General features: G+C 49.0%; 1 protein-coding gene across 4 annotated transcripts in view; it reads left to right on the top strand.

Annotated features, from left to right (window-relative positions):
• The first annotated feature begins 208 nt into the window (after positions 1-208).
• Positions 209-20,214, top strand: part of DDAH2 (DDAH family member 2, ADMA-independent) — a 36,414-nt gene continuing 16,408 nt past the window's right edge. The window contains exon 1 of one of the 4 annotated variants that reach the window (XM_083426433.1): positions 209-606. Coding sequence is in view for 2 of the 4 variants with exons in the window: in XM_083426431.1 (XP_083282557.1) it covers positions 4,737-4,955 (219 nt within the window). In the remaining 2 variants the exon portion in view is untranslated. Of the gene's footprint in view, positions 607-1,141; positions 1,278-4,721; positions 4,956-19,920; positions 20,070-20,214 lie in introns of those variants that run through there. The other 3 variants (XM_083426434.1, XM_083426431.1, XM_083426432.1) reach the window with 3 other exon arrangements.

The following is a 20,214-nucleotide window of genomic DNA, read 5'->3' as shown; positions in this document are numbered from 1 at the left end:
AGAAAGGCAGGCGGTAAAAACTTCATTAAGCACGGAAAGAGGGTGTGGCTCCAAGGGAAGGGGTAATATACACATTAAACCACAAGGGTCTCCAAGAAGGATTCTAGTGTGACAAAAGAATTCTCCACGCCCTACTCCGCCCCCGCCTCTCCGTCTAACTCCATCTAACGATTATTAATATTGCCCACTTTTTGGAGACGATCGAGTCCCCCGGGAGCAAAGAGCTGGAGCGGGAAAGTGGGGAAGAACTGGCAGGGGTGGGGGGGTGGGAGTCGGCGCTTGCTTTTAACCCCTCGGGAGGGGAGGGGCGTCCCGGAGCCCCGCCCCCTCCCCGCCCCAGCCTGGAGACAATGAGATCCCAGCCCCGCGCTGCGCTAGCAATGGCGAAGTCGGCGCCGCGCCCCCCGCCCAGCCGTGGCCGCTTTCGGGGGTGACGGAGCCCAGCCGGGACCCCTCTCGTCCGCCTCCCCTGCTCCCCGGGTAAAGCGCGCGGGCTGTGATCGCCTGCCTGCCCGCCCCCCATCCCGAGAGCGCCCTCCCGCTTCCCCCCACCCCATACATTCTCCGGCGAGGAGGCGCCTGGTGGATGGAAGCGCCCTGCGAGAGGTGAGAGGGGCACAGGAGGGCCGGGGATGGTTTCTTTTTGGGTGGGTGGGGGGCGCTGGCTGAGCTAGGACGCCTGGGTTCCTCAGGCGAAGGGGACCTAGCAGGCTGGATGTCAAAAGAAGGGTCTCTGGGATGGACTTCTAGGTCCCACCCCTTCCACGGGGTCTGATAGGATAGGTCATAGCAGGGGTGGTGGTGTCTATTCCCAATTTTGTTTGGCTTTTTAGGGGGGGTCTAGGACCAAGGTGGGAGGGAATCTGGACGCCTGGGTCCTTTGGACAGTTTGGGGGCTCTGGGGTGCGCAGCTAGCAGGAGGTTAGAGCAAGGGGGCTTGGGAGGAGGAGTGGGGTCAATCGGACCCACGGTCGGCGGTGGGTGGGGGGGCTGACTTGCTGTTCTTGGATTTCCACCTCCTGGGACATGGGTGTACAAGTCAGGCCAGCAGAACAAGGGGAAGCCGAGGCTCCTCTGGGTGGGAGAGGCTCGTGGGGGTGTGCCTTTTTTGGGTGGGTGGGTGGAGATCGAAAGCCAAGAGTCCTGGTTTCTGCTGGTCCGGGACTGGGACTGCAGGTGGCGGCACACGGAGGATTGGAGCCGGTTCCTGGAGGAGCAGGCGTCTAAGGGTGCTGGGAAGGGGGAAGCAGGAACAGGGGTCCTTTGGGAAAACACAGGTATGGTCCGTACCTGGTTGGAGAAGAGTGCCAGACAGGGCACAGCACAACCAAATCCACCTGTTTAATGAGAGAGGCATGGGGCGAATTCCAGCTGCATTGGTGAAACCCAGGAGTCCTGGCTTTTGCCCGCTAGGTCCTCCCAGGCTTCTCCAGATGTTTTCCTTTGGCCTTCTGCCACCTTCGTCCCCGGACTTTGTGACACACAACAACCGAGAGTGTCTTGTTGACCAGGATTCCTGGGTTCCTTTTTCGGCCGGAGTGCGACATTTGCCAAGAAGACTTTTTAAAAGTTGCGGGGCGTTGCAGAGTTGCTGATATCGCTGTGTTTTGGGGTCGTGGGGAGAAGGAAAGAAGCGTGGAGTTGCACATAGTGCTTGATTTCCCAAAAAAAACACATGCACGCAGTAGGTTGGGTTAGGCTGTGGCGATGCAGTGATGCACTGCCAACGCACCCAGGATTTTCTGCTGAGAGTGGGCTTTGCCAGCCAGCCTGGTGCCCTCTGACCCCCCCCCCGAGGTCATCAGCTGGGTGGAGACTGGCTTAGAAGGTTCTGAGCTAGCTTGGTGGGGAGAGGCTGTGGCTCGGTGGAAGGAAAATGTGCTCCGCATCCAGGTTCAATTCCTGCATCCAGGTTCAATTCCTGGGAAGACTCCCGTCTAACATCCTGCTAGCCAGAACGGGTGGCACATAAGAATATAGGAAGCTGCCCTGTATTTCATCCGACTATTGGTCCATCTAGCTCCATACAGTCCACACTGACTGGCAGCGGCCCTCCCAGGTTCCAGCAGGGCTCTCTCCCATCTCCTACCTGGAGATGTCTGGGATTGAACATGGGACCTTCTGCTTGCAAGGCAGATTCTCTGCCTCTGAGCCACAGCCCTGCCCTGGCCCTTCCTAGCACTGAGCTGGCTGTCAATGGTATATGACGCTTCCGACGCTCCTTCCTGAATCTTTCTCTCTGGGGTCCTGTTGGTTCCAGGGTGAGCTTCCTCACCTTAATGGTGTTCTCCATCATAGCAGCTGCTGAAGCTAGGAGTAAAGAGGCTGAAGGCTTGTGTTTCATGGGCTCTTGTTTTCTCCTTGTTATTTACTGAAATATTTGGCACAGTAGGAATGTATTGATCTCAGCGGGTAAAAAGTTTGTAGCTTGTCAAATTGATTTTCCAGATAGTATATGGATACTGGACTTTTTTGTATTCTGCTTATTAGTGAAGGCTGCTATTCTGTACCTACTTACCTGGGGGGCGTGGTTGTACACAGGGGGCGGGCATGCAAGGGAGCAGTGCCTGTCCTGTCGGTGAAGTGTGACCCTGACTCTCAGTTTCCTTAAATAAATGCTTCCAGCATTTTTAGAACCCGTGATAGGAGACAAAATGGATAGACACTCTTCTGTTTTCTTTGTGTGAAAAAATTGCCTGCTCTTCCTCCTTCTGTGTTTTATTTTGCCCCCCTGGAAAAAAAATAACATCTCCAACCCTGGGGAAAAGTCCTGTGGTGCCCATGACTGTGGGTTAGTTCCACTTGCAACAGTGGGGCTTACTGTTTAGAAGGCATGCATGGGACACGGGTGGCGCTGTGGGTTAAACCACAGAGCCTAAGACTTGCCAATCAGAAGGTCGGTGGTTCAGATCCCTGCTACGGGGTGAGCTCCTGTTGCTCAGTCCCTGCTCCTGCCAACCTAGCAGTTCAAAATCACGCCAAAGTGCAAGTAGATAAATAGGTACTGCTCTGGCAGGAAGGTAAACGGCGTTTCTGTGCGCTTCTCTGGTTCGCCAGAAGCAGCTTAGTCATGCTGGCCACATGAACCAGAAGCTGTACGCCGGCTCCCTCGGCCAGTAAAGCGAGATGAGCACCGCAACCCCAGAGTCGGCCACGACTGGACCTAATGGTCAGGGGTCCCTTTACCTTTTTTATAGGATTCCCCTGTTAATTATGACAATATTGTTAGAAACTCAAATATACAAGCTAGGCGCCAAATGGCTCCTGAAACCAAGGTTTCAGTCACCAAAACTTGAATGTCTCGTTGCCATTTTAGGCAAGATGGCTCTGAAGTCTTTTTTTTTCAAATGATGGGCTGACTGTGATTGATTAAGCATCCGGCTAGTTCAGATGACAACCTTGAAGCTAGGTTAAGAACTTTGAGAATTTAAAGAAGAAAAGTCGCTTGATCCAGGGACAATCCACATATTTATTGACCTGTTCTGACCTCTTTTTCTCCTGCTCAGGCCGCACAGAAAAAGCAATTTGGTTCCGGAAATTCATTTCGATTGTGCAGATAAAATGTAACTGATAGAATTCTACAGGGTGTAGGATTAATGTGTTGAAAGCAGTGCAGGTTCAAGGATCCCCAGATGCTGGGGACGTCAGGTGGTTGAAAGCCAAGTGAAATATATTTGGGAAGAGAAATTTCTTCACATGTCAGTGTAGTGGTTAGAGCAAGCATGGGGATTCCTGTGGCTGATGTTGCCTCATGTGGCCAGGAACCTGTCTCAATGGCTTTGGGCCAGCCCTAACTTGCTCTCTCAGCCCTAGCCTACCCCACAGGGCTGTTGTGATGTTGAAGTGAGAGGTGAGGGGAAAAACTATTATACCGTATCTTTCACTCCATAAGACACACTTTTCTCCTCCTAAAAAGTAAGGGGAAATGTCTGTGCGTCTTATGGAGCAAATGCGTGGTCCCTGCAGCTGAATTGCCCAGGGGCAAAAAGCAGATCGTGCTCTTTTTTTAAAAAAAAGAGGGAAGGGGGTGTTGAAACAAAGCCGCTGATCAGCTGATCAGCAAGCGATCGGGAGGGGAGATAAGGGACTCTAGTGATAAAGGAGGCTGCCTGGGAGGGGGGAGGTAAAAGCACATGGATCCTCAGGATTTTTGCATTGGGTCACCCCAAATTCACCATCAGATCACATAGCATGTCCATGGCTACAGCCTGCACCAAAAAACACACACATCCACTGTTTCGTGGTGCCCCAAAAACGTGGTTACAAAGCACGGATCCACATGGATCCTCAGGATTTTTGCATTGGGTCACCCCAAATTCACCATCAGATCACATAGCATGTCTGCGGCCACAGCATGAACCACAAAAATCATACATCCACTGTTTCGTTCAGAATATTTTTTTTCTTGTTTTCCTCCTCTAAAAATTAGGCGCGTCTTAGGGTCAGGTGAGTCTTATGGAGCGAAAAATACGGCACGTTGCCTTGAGCTCCTTGGAGGAAAAGCAAGAGACAATTGCTGTAAGCAAATACATAACTTGGTTTGGGCTCAATTGTGTCTTTGAATCCAATTTACAGAGTTGGGTCTGGACTCGGCTGACAGGTATGTTGGGCAGAAAACATTCCTAGCTAGAGGTGCCTCTGTGCGTTCATTTGTGGATATACAATTAAAGCCCGCCAACTTTGCTCTTGAAGTTTCCTCCCTAGGCTTCCCAAGATTTTTAAACAGTTTTTTGGCAATGGGTGGGACGGTTCTCGAGGCCAGCTGTGGAGTTGACTGTACTCAAGAGTTCAAGAGGCAGAGGAGGAGTGTAGCAAGTCCCGAGTTTATTACTTGTGTTCCCACATCATCAATTCCTTTCCCTTCCTCCTGGCCAGAACTAAACCAAACCAATAAAAAGAATCCGCTGGATCGGGATCAGCCTTTTCTTTGGAGAGAGGAAGGAACTGGGGCGCAGGTATGTCACGGCCAGTTCCGGTTCTGGTCTTAGACAGCAGAGAAACAAAATAATGAATTAGCAGGTCAGGAGGCAAAATGGGGAGGGAAGGAACCGCTGCTGAAATGTGTTCTTTAAGGAAGTGGCGAATACATATTTCTTTTCTTGACAAGGCTTATATTCCGCCCAGAGGCCCTTGCCTGGTTTTTCTCGCTCTGTGTTGCATTCTTGCTGTTCGTTCTCTGATTGCTTCTGTGCTTTATGATTCCTGTTGGGGAAAGGGCGTGTTGATATGTGCGTCCAGGGAGACTGGCTTTGAGCTGCTTTGCTGTTGGTTAGCAAAACTGCTTCTTGATAAACTTGGGTGTGTGTGTGTCACACACTGAGACAGAGAATGTAGAGTCTACCTCAGGGACAAGTAATTCCAGCTGGCTCGTGCCGGGAATCTCTGTGGGCTTGAAGGTTTTGACAGGGGATGTGCGCAGGAAGCGCAAGTGAGCTTTTTCACGGCTCCCACTCAAGACGATCTCTCTTTTTCTTGCCGGATTTTTTTGCCCACCCGAATTTGCCCTCTGTCCAAGCCTTCTGCAGTTCTGCTCACCCTGGCGAGTCTGCCGCTGACTTCTGGCGAGCGTGACGGGAGGAGGGCCTTTCTCCCGACTTGGAAGGTGGGCTGGGATCCTTCTGGCCATTGTGTAGCGCTCTCTGTCACCCCTCAGCTTCACATTTGGGAGGAAAGAGCGGGTGTTGTCTGGCAGCTGTGTGGAAAGGGTAGAGCAGGGATGTGGAGCCTGTGGCCCTGCAGATGGCATTGGCCTCCAGCTCCCATCCAGAAGAGCTATTCACCACATGGCTCCTGGACCCTGGGTTACGGGTGCAAAAACAGAATGGCTAGTCACCTTTTTTCTCACTACAGCAGCACTTTCTATTCATTTTTTCGAAATGCATGAACTATGACACTATTGGCATCAGTGACATATTGCTAATACAGTGGTACCTCGGGTTAAGTACTTAATTCGTTCCGGAGGTCCGTTCTTAACCTGAAACTGTTCTCAACCTGAAGCACCACTTTAGCTAATGGGGCCTCCTGCTGCCGCCATGCCACCGGAGCACGATTTCTGTTCTCATCCTGAAGCAAAGTTCTTAACCCGAGGTACTATTTCTGGGTTAGCAGAGTCTGTAACCTGAAGCGTATGTAAACCAAGGTACCACAGTATCACATTTTTAATAGCAGTTCTTAATTGGACGCTGCAAATGTAAATGGGGCTCAGCCCCTGCCATTGTGGCCAAAAACAATAATAATTTGTGTGTGTAATATATGTTATGTAACGTACCGACGTACCTTGGAAGCCAAACGGAATCCATTCCGGAAGTCCGACTTCAAAAACGTTCAACTTCCAAGGCATGGCTTCTGATTGGCTGCAGGAGCTTCCTGCAGCCAATCGGAAGCCGCAGAAGCCCCACCAGACATTCGGCTTTCAAAAGAACATTTGAAAACTGGAGCACTCACTCACGGGTTTTGATCGTTCAGGAGCCAGAACGTTCGACTCTCAAGGTGTTTGGGAGCCAAAGTATGATTGTATTGTGCTAGATTTGAACTTGAATCTTGAATCTCGGTTACCATACGCGGTGCCTAGACTTCTCAAATTGCTTGCAGTCAGATGATTCCCAGTCGCAAAATGCACCTGGCTTCCTGCTGATTTTGAATGCTGCTCCCATCACCCTCAACTGTTGACGAACATAGGGGGTGGCGCACCATGTCCTCATCCCTGCTGTAGGACCTTGGCCATGCAGGGCCCAACTAGGGGGAATGGCTTTGTAGCTCAGCGGGGGAGCATCTACATGAGGAAGCTCCCAGGTTCAGTCCCCAGCGTCTACAGGAGAGGGTGCTTCCCATAACTCTGGGGCTCTGCTGCCAGTCGGTCCAGACAATACTGAGTTTGGTAAGCCAATTGCGTAATTGTAAGATCTTAAAAAGCAGAGACATCACCTTGTCAACAAAGGTCCATATAGTTAAAACTATGGTTTTCCCAGTAGAGATGTATGGAAGTGAGAACTGGACCATAAAGGCTGATTGCCGAGGAATTGATGCTTCTGAATTATGGTGCTGGAGGAGACTCTTGAGAGTCCCATGGACGGCAAGAAGATCAAACCTCCCCATTCTGAAGGAAATCAGCCCTGAGTGCTCACTGGAAGGACAGATCGTGAAGCTGAGGCTCCAATACTTTGGTCACCTCATGAGAAGAGAAGACTCCCTGGAAAAGACCCTGATATTGGGAAAGATGGAGGGCACCAGGAGAAGGGGACGACAGAGGACGAGATGGTTAGACAGTGTTCTCGAAGCTACCAGCATGAGTTTGACCAAACTGTGGGAGGCAGTGGAAGACAGGAGTGCCTGGCGTGCTCTGGTCCATGGGGTCACAAAGAGTCGGACACAACTAAACGACTAAACAACAACAAGACCATTTCCTAAGCCTTTCCCCCTAGCCAATGTCAACCTTTTTTGAACAAAATCTCCATGCGGAATGTGCTGCATTTGGTGCAGGTTCTTGAAGGGGCAAGAGAGCCCAGCTGACTAGCTGCCCCACATTTCCTTTTCTTGAGGAAAGCAGGGGGTGGGATGGGTTGCCCAGGGAGGAGGGGGCTGGGGGAAAGTGACTGCAGTACAGTGGTACCTCTGAAGTTGAACGGAATGCGTTCTGGAAGTCCGTTCGACTTCCAAAACGTTCGGAAACCAAGACGCGGCTTCCGATTGGCTGCAGGAAGCTTTGGCAGCCAATTGGAAGCCACATCAGACGTTCGTTTTCCAAAGAACGTTCGTAAACCGGAGCACTCACTCCCGGGTTTGCAGCATTCGGGAGCCAAAACGTCTGAGTACCAAGGTGTTTGCAAACCAAGGTACGACTGTATTTCGTTTGGTCAGCAAGGCGAGACTGAGATTGAAGACCCCCTGCTCTTTCCGTCTTGTCTTACCACATCAGGGAAAAGAGAGGGAGGGGGCCTGAACATCTGTCTTGTTGCCAACCCTTTGGAGTAGCACATCACATTGGGCATTTGGCTGTTAGGACTCCCAGTTGCGCCAGCAACCAAATTTGGACTCCAGTCCAGCCCCTGCCCTCAGGTAATGTGGGAAATAAGTTCTATTCAACATATTTCTGAGTAAACATAGGTTTGGTGGTTCTTTCAGTTTGGCTTTTCTTGCATCCAAACAGAATGCCAGTTTATATTACACCAGATTTATTGCTCTTGCTAGAACAGTGCCTACATTTTTATCCTGCCTTTCTTCCAGGTAGTTCAATACGAGGAGCATAGCTTCTGCCACCTCTGGTTTTAGCACCAAACCTCTTGGGTGTGTTAATGGCTTAGGGACATCCGTGGAGCTTTCAAAATGAGCAGTGATTTGACCCTGGAATATCCCTGGGCCTAGTCTGGCACTCACATCACTGTGACACACAGCCTCTCAGGCATATTGTATTATTTTTCAGGAACTGTAACATGAGACCTGCTTGATTTTTGATCCACATGCCGCTGCCCTGCTGCTTTTTGTGTGTAGAGTTAACAAACACCAAGAAGGGCACTGCTGCTGCGTTGCAGGAGGGAATCTTGACAGATTCAGCTTGCCCACATCTGTACATTTACAGCTCTGCCTTAAGAATCATGGCTACTCCCAAGGAATCCTGGGAGCTGTAGTTTATGAATGATGCTCCAGATTGTTCAGAGAACCCTATTCCTCACCCGGAGCTGCAATTCCCAGAGTTCCCTGGGAAGAGGGATCGGACTGTTAAACCACTCTGGGAATTGTGGCTCTGAGAGAACAGTCATCTTCTTGCTACTCTCAGCTCCCTTGACAAAATAAAGGTAAAGGTAAAGGGACCCCTGACTATTAGGTCCAGTTGTGACCGACTCTGGGGTTGCGGCGCTCATCTCGCTTTACTGGCCGAGGGAGCCAGCGTACAGCTTCCGGGTCATGTGGCCAGCATGACAAACCGCTTCTGGAGAACCAGAGCAGCTCACAAAAACGCCGTTTACCTTCCCGCTGGAGCGGTACCTATTTATCTACTTGCAATTTGACGTGCTTTCAAACTGCTAGGTTGGCAGGAGCAGGGACCGAGCAACGGGAGCTCACCCCGTCGCAGGGATTCGAACCGCCGACCTTCTGATCGGCAAGTCCTAGGCTCTGTGGTTTAACCCACAGCGCCACACGCATCCCTTCTTGACAGAGTACATAATTCTTTGGAGGAAGCCATGACAGTTTAAAGTGGTATCGTAGTGTTTTAAATATGCGGTGGCTCTGCTCAATTTATTTCTATGCCATCCAAACTCTGTTTAAATATCTCCAGTGAAGGAGAGTCTGCTCTTGCCATCAGAATGGTCTTCCCAGCGTTTGGTTGGAGCTATCATTTGACTCTTCTCGGTTTGGATCCTACCCTCTGGGACAACAGAAAACTACTGGAAAGGCATAGATGAGTACAGAGCAAATGTTTTGCATCCAGAAGGCATCAGTGCTTGGCTTCCGGCGTCTCCTGATAGGGCAGGGAAAAGACTCCCTGTCTGAAACTCTGGTGTGCCGCTCCCTTCATAACAGAAGACCCAGGTGGATTGAGCCAGGCTTGGCAGCTTCCTGCAAACATCACAGATGTCATCAAAAGCAGTACAGAGGAATCATCAAAAGGACTGGACTTGCTTATCAACAATGGTCCGAATAACTGCGCAGGCACAGCATGGAAACCTCCTTGAGGGATACCCAAAAACTAAATGCCTGAATCTCTGCTGGAAGAGTGTCCCAGCAACCCCAAAGGCCTGCTTTCTGGTTGCTTGCCCACAGGAAAGAGATTCTCCCTTTGGCAAGGGAGAAAACTAACGTATTTTTCGCTCTATAGTACGCACCCGACCATAACACGCACATAGTTTTTAGCGGAGGAAAACAAGAAGAAAAATATTCTAAACGAAACAGTGGATGTATGATTTTTGTGGTTCATGCTGTGGCCACAGACATGTGATCTGACGGTGAGTTTGGGGTAGCCCAATGCAAAAATCCTGAGGATCCATGTGGATCCATGCTTTGTAACCACGTTTTAAGTAGGGAGGGAAGGTAAAGCACTCAAGGGACAAGGAACAGGCATGGGGTGGGTGGAGAAGGATGCTGTTAATAATGCAGAAGAGGGGTATAAGAGGAGAAGGCTCCTCTCCTCTCCCGCTTTGTTCCTTTAAAGCAAGCAGGCTCTGCTTCTCTCCCTCCTCCCCGGCTCGCTGAAAAACTGTGCTGCTATTTAGCCAGCTGAGTGAGGAGAAGAGAGGGACAGAGAGCCTGCTTGCTTTAAAGGAGCCAACCGGACAGGAGCCGCTTACACTCGTGTAAGCGACTCCTCTCCCACTTTGCTACTTTAAAGCAAGCAGGCTTTCTGTCCCTCTCCTCCCCCCCACTCAGCGGCTCTTCTCCCGCTTTGCTGTTTCAAAGCGAGCCACGGAGGAGGGAAGGAAGGGGAACCATGGATCCTCTGCTCAGAGTGCAGCAGATTCCCCCGCCATTCGCTCCATAACACGCACAGACATTTCCCCTTACTTTCTAGGAGGAAAAAAGTGAGCGTTATGGTGCAAAAAATACGGTGTTTCCTGTGTCTGCTGCACAAATATTCCCCTAGAACAGTTGCCCCAAGGAGCCTGGAGAGTTCGTTTTGCTTTTGCTTGCGGGGTTTGGGCGTGTGGTGGCTGAGGAGAAGGCAGAGGCCCTCGAGACCACCTTCTGGGTATCTCTGCTGCTTGCAAATCCCATTGTTTTCCATTCCCGCTGCCTCTCTCTTGTCTCCCCCCCCCCCGCCGCCTTTATCCCTCCGACATGAATTTAAACAGAAACATGTGTTGCATTTTTTCCGCCTTAGCGCATCCTGGCTGCTCCCCTTGGCTTGCAAGGCCTTCCCCTGTGGGGTCCTGGTTTCCTTTGGCTAAACGCCCCCGGCTGCAAGACCGGCCTCCATTAGTGACCCTCGCTGACCTCGGCTGGCGACTTCGCTGTCCCAGCCCGGGAGGAGCAAAGTGTCTCTCTCTCTCTGTGTGTATATGTGGGGATTTCTGGGTGAGGCAGGGGGTTCCTCACCCTCCCCTTTTCCTGCTGAGAACCGATTCTTGGCCAAAACAACCCCAGCAACAAAGGAAGCGCTGTTTGTTGCTGCATTTTGACCGGAATGAGCCGCCCGAGATAAGGGTTGTGTTAACATCGGGAGGCCGGCTCGCTCAGAGTCTGCTTCCTCCCATCTCCAATCTCTTAAGATTAACAGCAAACGGGCCTCCGGTCCATAACCGCCATCTGTGCATCGGGGTTCACGGGAAGGTGGGGCCGAAATTAAGAAGGATGGAAAACTTGGCTGTGGAATGCCAAAGCAATAACACAGTATAGCAGGGGTTAGAAGTACAGAATTGTAGGGTTGGAAGGGACTATGAGCGTTGTCTGGTCCAACCTTTTGCCCAACGTAGGACTTGAACCCAAGACCCTGAGATCAAGAGTCTCATGCTGTGCAGATTGAGCTATGCTTTTCCAGCCAGAATTTCAACAAGAGAAACCTGGGTTTTCCATGTTAGCAATTGGTGGGGCTAGAGGCAATTTTGTGGGGAGGACAGTGGCTCTTCTTACATTCCTACTATAAGCTACATTCCAGCCACACAGGTAAGATGTTTTGACGCACACACACACACAAGCACCCATTCAGACAAGTAAAGGTCACTCTCGGGATTGAAGGCCACATTGCAGCCAGGCAGAAGGACTGGAGAAGAAAGTGGAGACACAGCTGGTGAGGGGCATGATGCCTTGGGGAAAGTGCTGGGGGCCAGATGAAAAGCCTGAAGGTCCACTTGGCCCCTGGTCCTGAGGTTCGCCACTCCCTACTTTGTTGCCTTCCACATTGCCTTTTTTAGATTGTAAGCTCCTTGGGGACAGGGATCTGTCTACAGTCATACCTTGGGTTGAAGTAGCTTCAGGTTGGGCATTTTCGGGTTGCGCTCTGCGGCGACCTGGAAGTAATGGAGTGCATTACTTCCGGGTTTCGCTGCTTGTGCATGCGTAGACGGTCAAAATGTTGTCATGCGCGGAAGCGGCGAATCGCGACCCACCCACGCACGGACGCAGGTTGCGTTCGCTTCAGGATGTGAACGGGGCTACAGAACGGATCCCGTTCGCATCCAGAGCTACTACTGTACTGGTAATAATAGTTGTCTTTTTAGTAAAAAAAAATGCTACTATTATTACTTCTACAAGCAGGACCTGTAACAAAACGTTGCAGTTTAGAATGGCCCCTCTCAGAATACTCTGTTCACTTCTTCGTTTCCTCCTGATTTTCTGTCCCCCACCCGCCAAACCATCAATTGATATTCTGTAGCTTATGTTCCCCACAACTCCTTTCCCCCCCTTTTTTGCAGGGGGGTTACATTTGCAAACCCTGGGTTTTATTTATTGGTTCTTTCAAAGCATTTGTATCCTACTCTTCATATTGCACGTGGTTTGCATATGAATAAACGCAGAACAGAATAGTACCTCTTGCTGATACCTCTTGTGCATGGATGGCTATGACACTCACCGCTGAACATCAGAAAGGGAGGTTATTATTTATGACATCTCCATTCGAAAGCCTCCTTGAATTTCCTTCTGCCTTAGAAAGGTAGGACAGAAGTGCTCCAATAAATACTGTAATTACATGAAAACCTTACTCAGAGGCAGGTTCCGCTGAGTGTATGTAGGATTGTAGCATCTTCTCCACTTACGTAAATACAGTGGTACCTCGGGTTACAGATGCTTCAGGTTACAGACTCCGCTAAACCAGAAATAGTACCTCAGGTTAAGAACTTTACCTCAGGATGAGAACAGAAATTGTGTGGCGGCAGCGCGAGGCCCCATTAGCTAAAGTGGTACCTCAGGTTAAGAACATTTTCAGGTTAAGAACGGATCTCCGGAACAAATTAAGTTCTTAACCCGAGGTACCACTGTATATAGTTGGGTTGCCATGTTGGGTTGCCATGAAGTGGGGCAGGAATTGGGAGATGATGAGGAGTGGAGTTCAGGCAGATGAGGCAGGGTGTCACTGCCCTGAAGAAATATGTGTGACATCAGCTTAATCCCTGTCAAGCCAGCTATTAATTTTTTATTTTCTAGTGCAGAAATGGAAATTCCTTTTCGGAGAGCACCATGTTGTGCTTCTGTTTTGGAAAACAGCTGGAACTTCTTCTTTTTTTTCCATTTTTGGGCAAGTAACATTCTTGCTGCTGTAGTAGCATACATGAATAAATTTCTATATAATTTAGGTAGTTCTGTCCCTATAATTCCCAAAAAGAAGGCTTTTGATTTTTTAAATGAAAGTTATTGTGTTTTTCCATGTATAAGACTTCCCTTTTTTCCTAAATTTTTGAAGTTTGAAATAAGGGGTGGTCTTATACATGGGAGAACAGCCTTTACCAAAGGTGTCATGGGCTTTGAAGACACTCGAACTCAGGACGCAACTCATTGTTAAAACCGTGTTTATGGAAGACAATCTTACTCGGCTACGAGTGATCGCCAAAGAAGTACATAGTGCATTTTCTTAATTTTGAGTCCCCCAAAATAGGGGGATGTTATACACAGGGGCATATTACACACGGAAAAATATGGTATTTTAAACACCCTTTTCAATTCATTATATATCATTCCCCAGTAAGCTTTAACCTTACTACAAGATCACCACATACAGTAAAAAATAACCTTCTCTTTCTTCTTTTCGGAGAACACCATGTTTGCTTCTGTTTTGGAAAACAGTTCACCATGGAAACGAGCAGATCTGTAAGCAAGGATTACCAGACTCTCTAGATCAGCGGTTCTCAACCCGTGGGTCCCCAGATGTTGTCGGACTACAACTCCCATCATCCCTGAGCTCTGGCCTTGCTAGCTAGGGGTGATGGGAGTTGTAGCCCAACAACATCTGGGGACCCATAGGTTGAGAACTGCTGCTCTAGATGATGGGACTTCTGCGATGGGAGGAAACCGACCAGCTACGTTTTGGGGAGAGGGTGGGGGGAGGGGAGGCCATCTGTGAATAAAAATGTTAAGACACCTTGAGGGAGAATGTAAGGCGAGCCCTTCTGGTCCGGCAGCCTGTTCTCTTAGCGGCCAACCGGGTGCCCCCCTTGGAAGCCTGCAAGCCAGTTTCTCTTCCCTGCTTGCCAATCTCCGCAACGGGCATTCACATTCATGCTGCTCTTTGGCAGTGGAGGTTGTTGGCCCCCGTCTGTCTCGAGAAGCAATGGAGTGTGCCTCTGGGGCAGGGGGCAGCAGCCTTTTTCAGCAGGGGGCCAGTCCACCGTCCCTCAGACCTTGGGGGGGGGGGCAGACTATATTTTGGAAAAAAAGAGAGAACAAATTCCTATGCCCCACAAATAACCCAGAGATGCATTTTAAATAAAAGGACACATTCTACTCATGTAAAAACAGGCTGATCCCCGGACCATCCGCGGGCCAGATTTAGAAGGCGATTGGGCCAGATCCGGCCCCCGGGGCTTAGGTTGCCTACCCCTGCTCTGGGGGGTGAAGTCAAACCACCCTGTTTAGCGGCACTGAAAGTGACCTTTCCCAGGGCGTGAGAAATGGAGGTGAAACATAGTCATTGTGGCTAGTAGTAGCCATTGGTAGCTTTGTCCGCCTGTTGATGGTGCTTCTGTTTTTAGCGAATTGATTTGTTTCCGTGTTGTTCATTTGTTCTGGGTTCTTTAAAAATATGGTTGTTTGTTTGTTTGTTTGTTTGTTTTTTGAAATACTGGTAATTTTATTAATTTTCAATTACAAAAATCCAATACATTGGTACCTCGGGTTACAGACGCTTCAGGTTAAAAACGCTTCAGGTTACAGACTCTGCTAACCCAGAAATAGTACCTCGGGTTAAGAACTTTGCTTCAGGATGAGAACAGAAATCGTGCTCTGGCCCCATTAGCTAAAGTGGTACCTCAGGTTAAGAACAGTTTCAGGTTAAGAATGGACCTCCAGAATGAATTAAGTTCTCAACCCGTATGCGCCATATTATATTCACACCAAATAGCAATACCAATTCAAATACAAATTAATTACATCAAATAGCAATTCAATTGCAAATCAATTACATATGTTTCAACGGTTTTCTTGCACGCTTCCACGATCTATATAAAAAGAGAGAGAGAGTGCATATGCAAACACACAGAGCCTCATTTTTATAAGTTGGTTTTATAAATAGGTGGGGAGCTGGCTTATCACAGCTCACATCAGCCACTACACCTGACCAGGCGGTTGCCTAGGATGCTTCTGTCCAGAATGGGCCAATTAGAGTCCTGCCATATGAGTCCTGTTTTTCCCTCTGGAGGCTGGTTGTTTGTGTTTGTCACCTGCACTATATCCCTATTTCCCCTTATTAATAATGGCGGAAGGCCGGGCTGGAATAGGCCCTGCCAGGGAGGGAGGCTTTTTATTGAAATATTTTGTATTTTTATTAAAAAAGGTAGGCGGTGTGCAGAAGGGGAGTACATAAATTCCAAATAGAGTGGTACCTCGGGTTACAGACACTTCAGGTTACAGACTCTGCTAACCCAGAAATAGTACCTCAGGTTAAGAACTTTACCTCAGGATGAGAACAGAAATCCCCTATACCCCCCACTCTGCTTCATCCATGTGTGATCCCAATATTTTTTATTTTACTTCTTCCATCTTGTTGTGTTGCTGTAATTTAATAATTATTCAATTGACTCTTTTATTATTTCAGTGCTTACCCCTGCATGTTTTACACATTATCCATTAATATTCCAGTTCTGGAACCATATTTTTTTATGTATTCCTTCACTCCATCCCACTCTTTAATTATTCCCTGATTTGAATGGCCTCTAATGATTGCTGTCAATTTTGCCATTTCCACAAACTCACAGAGCTTGCTTTGCTCCATCTTCCATGGGACAGCCCTTGAGATAGGATAGCCATTGTCAACTGTCTCCTTTCAGTCTCCACTTTCCCAGGCAAAACATTCCCAGCTCCTTCAACTGCTCCTCATAAGGCTTGGTTTCCAGACTCTTGTATCATCTTGGTTGCCCTCCTCACACACTCTTGTTGATGGATCACAGGTTTCCACTAGATCCCAAAAGCCCATAGTCCGCTCACCCCTAATATAGAAGACTAGAGAAGATGTGGAACTGAAAGCTGTGGGGGGGGGGTATTCTTGCCCCCCACCCAGTGGTTTGTATACCATTTGGGAATTGAACAATTGAGGATTTCTGATGCGTTGGACCACTTTGGAAAGAAAACGAGGAAACTCTGAAATCCAGGGTAGGTGGTAAAGGTAAAGGGACCCCTGACCATTAGGTCCAGTCGTGACCGACTCTGGGGTTGCACCGCTCATCTCGCTTTATTGGCTGAGGGAGCCGGCGTACAGCTTCCGGGTCATGTGGCCTGCATGACTAAGCCGCTTCTGGTGAACCAGAGCAGCGCACAGAAATGCCGTTTACCTTCCCGCCAGAGTGGTACCTATTTATCTACTTGCACTTTGACGTGCTTTCAAACTGCTAGGTTGGCAGGAGCAGGGACCGAGCAACGGGAGCTCACCCCGTTGTGGGGATTCGAACCTCTGACCTTCTGATCAGCAAGTCCTAGGCTCTGTGGTTTAACGCACAGCACCACCCGCATCCCAAGGGTAGGTGGATAAAAACTCAATTGATGGGATTTGGAGGCACGCATAACACACAGGAATGGATGGGTCAGTCTGTTTCGGGTCCACCCTATTTCTGCAACAGTTTGCAAACGTCAGTATGGAAAATCTGCAGGGGTAGAAGTGTATTTAAATATTTTCGCTCAAGACACCTTTCTAAACAGATTTGATCCTAAAACACACATTTGGGTAACATGCCTGTATGTGCTGCAAAAGTCGAAGACGTGCAAAATCCAAAGGTTAGCAGCATTCCAATCTGGACTGTGGATCAGGTCAGTTTGTACTGGAATTTGCAAAGATCAGGCCCCTCATGCTCTGAACTTTGCAAACCAAACTGGAGCGACTCACATTAACATTCCGTGCCTGGCCTCAGACTCTGTGCTAACAACGCCGCCCGGGTCTTTGCAATCTGCGAAATGAGTGGAACTGGTGCTGATTTGGGTCGTTTGCATAAATTGCAGCAAAGAGCTCTGCAGGCCACTGAAGTGGTGCCCCCTTGACCTATGGATATTCCTGCTCCGCCCCAGAGATGTCGTCTGGCAGCATCTGTGTACTTGGAACCATATTTCCGCAAGCCTTGTGCATGTCAAAATGTACGCCTTGGTTTTGTGTGTGTGCTCTAAAGAATGCTGAAGAGTTCCAGATGTTGGGCTGTTCAGTGCTCAGCTCGTGACTGATTTGTGCAATGAGCAACAACAACAACAGCCCAGCGGCCAGTCCCAAACGCAGGGCATTGATTTGCTGATTGGCTTCCTTTTGGAAGCAATTATCTAATCAGCTTGGTGATGAGTGGAATCTTTTATTGTCCTCTGGCGCTATTGATTGGCCTTTGGAAGACTGTTTGAAAACTCCCAGGAAGTTGGGAGCTAGTGAAACCTTAGGAGCTTTGATCTGGGACCTACTTAACACACACACACACACACACTACAATAGAAGGGTGCAGGGGGATGCAATACTTAACTAGATTCCTAGCTTCATTTTCTGCACAGTCAGGAATGGGGCAATGGGTACATTCCCCCCCCCCCGCCTTTGGGGAAGCCTGGGGTAATAGGTACTCCCCTCACCCCCTTTCTGTGGGGTGACAGCTGCTTCTTTAGTGGTAGTCAAAATGTGTGTGTGTGTTTGCGCGCACATGCAAGTGTCTGTGTTATATTCATAGCCCACCATTATCCTTTGGGTTCAGAGTGTCCCACAGCAATGTTATTAAACTCACATTTATCAATGCTGCCTAAAGGATCACAAGCTAAGGGGGAAGGGCTTGAAGGACAGTGCTTTAGCCTGCAGAAGATTATAGGTTGATCCCAAGCATCTCAAACAGTGGGCCATTGCTATAGAATTGACTATTGTTGTTGTTTAGTCGTTTAGTCGTGTCCGACTCTTCGTGACCCCATGGACCAGAGCACGCCAGGCACTCCTGCCTCCCGCAGTTTGGTCAAACTCATGCTGGTAGCTTCGAGAACACCGTCCAACCATCTCGTCCTCTGTCGTCCCCTTCTCCTTGTGCCCCCCATCTTTCCCAACATCAGGGTCTTTCCCAGGGAGTCTTCTCTTCTCATGAGGTAGCCAAAGTATTGGAGCCTCAGCTTCAGGATCTGTCCTTCCAGTGAGCACTCAGGGCTGATTTCCTTCAGAATGGAGAGGCTGGATCTTCTTGCAGTCCATGGGACTCTCAAGAGTCTCCTCCAGTACCATAATTCAAAAGCCTTCTTTATGGTCCATACATCACTACTGGGAAAACCATAGCTTTAACTATACGGACCTTTGTTGGCAAGGTCCGTATAGTTAAGAATTGACTATAGGTAAAGGACCCCATGATGTTTAAGTTCAGTCAAATCCAACTATGAGGTGCAGCGCTCATCTTGCTTTTCAACCCAAGGGAGTTGGCGTTTGTCTGCAGGCGGTTTTCCGGGTCATGTGGCCAGCATGACTAAACCGCTTCTGGTGCAATGGGATTCCGTGAAGGAAACCAGAGTGCACAGAAAATCCGTTTACCTTCCCGCCACAGTGGTACCTATTTATCTACTTGCACTGGCGTGCTTTCGAACTGCTAGGTTGGCAGGAGCTGGGACAGAGCAACAGGAGCTCACCTCGTCACGGGGATTCAAACTGTCGACCATCTGATTGGCAAGTCCAAGAGGTTCAGTGGTTTAAACCACAGCACCACCATGTCCCCTAAAAATAGACTAGTAACAGCAGACTAGAAGGGCCAGGGGTCTGTCTCTGCGTATGAGAGGCTCCATCCGTATTGGCATTCTACTGGCTTTTGAAGAGACACCTGTTGACGCTGGCACGCCCTCGATCTCTTGATCTGAACCTCCTGTTTTAATTGCTGTGTTGTTTTTAACGGGACCATCTTATTGCGTATTTTAATTAGGAATGCATTTTAATTATGATTGTTCCTTCTTCCATGATTGTGTATCTGCCATTTGCACTTCACATACGGCTTAGGAAGTCTATTTTGGCATTAAGTGGCATATCAATATTGTTGTTGTTATGAAGATAAGACTGCTGCTTAGGATTTGTGTTTTTCGATTCCAGCACTTTTCTTCAATTAACCAGAACATTTTCTTTGATAATAGGGTGTGTACATGGCTGGGTGTTTCTCATCACCACAGCCCAGTTGTTGTTGTGTATGGCTGGATGTTTTTATTTTGTTTTTACATTGTGCTGCCTTTGCTGTTTCCACTGTCCTGGGACCCTTATAGTTGAAGGGCAAGAGATCGAATGAATGAATAGCTCAGAGGTGAATTATTTGGAAGAAAGGCTCGCCTGAGACTAATCTAGTGAGTAGCCCTGGGCAATGTTGTGATTCATTGCCCAGGACTGGTTTGAGGGGTAGAGCACTATGGCGCCTTCACCCAGTGGTATATTGCAAGTGAATCTGGGTCCCTCCACTGCCAGCACCTGATATGCTGAGGGAGGAACAAGCTGCGTTGGCCCCGGCCCCGCAAGGCTTCAGCGTGAAACCACCGCTGCAGCTTGTTCCTCTCTCCGCTTTTCAACATTGTGATGTGCCAGTAACAGTAAACAGGCAGCCCTGTTTAGAGAAGCTTTTAATGTTTACCAGACTATTGTATTTTAATATTCTGTTGGAAGCCACCCAGAGTGGCTGGGGAAACCCAGCCAGATGGGCGGGATATAAATAATGAATTATTATAATATCACAATGTTTGGCTGGCGATACATAGCGACGTTGAAAAGCTGATATCGCCCAGCCCTACTCCCAACCTTTGCCCCACCACCATGACACATGCTGGCGCCTGTTTGGCGGCCATCTTACGCCTTCAGAAACGGTATCCTCACATTTCCTGGGAAATACTTTTAACTGGACCCAACCACTCGTTCTAGAATGACAGGGGCGTTTGAGTCATGCAGAGCTGGGTATATACCCTGCTCCTTCCCTAAGAAAGCTCAGGGCATGGAGAAGACCCCCCCTTTATCATTGCAACACCCCTATGAGGTGGGTAGGCCCGAGACGGCATGATGGGTTTGGTGAGCTTCGTGACCGAGCAGGTACTTGAACCCAGAACTTCCTGGCTTCCTGTCATGCTGACTCTCAGTGCAGTGGTTAGTGAGTTGGACTAGGACTTGGGAGACGAAGGTTC

The sequence above is a fragment of the Podarcis tiliguerta genome (assembly GCF_965153285.1).
Source record: "Podarcis tiliguerta genome assembly, chromosome: 2".
NCBI lineage: Eukaryota > Metazoa > Chordata > Lepidosauria > Squamata > Lacertidae > Podarcis > Podarcis tiliguerta.
The sequence above is the reverse complement of the archived record's forward strand: the minus strand, read 5'-3'. Positions and strand labels throughout refer to the sequence as shown.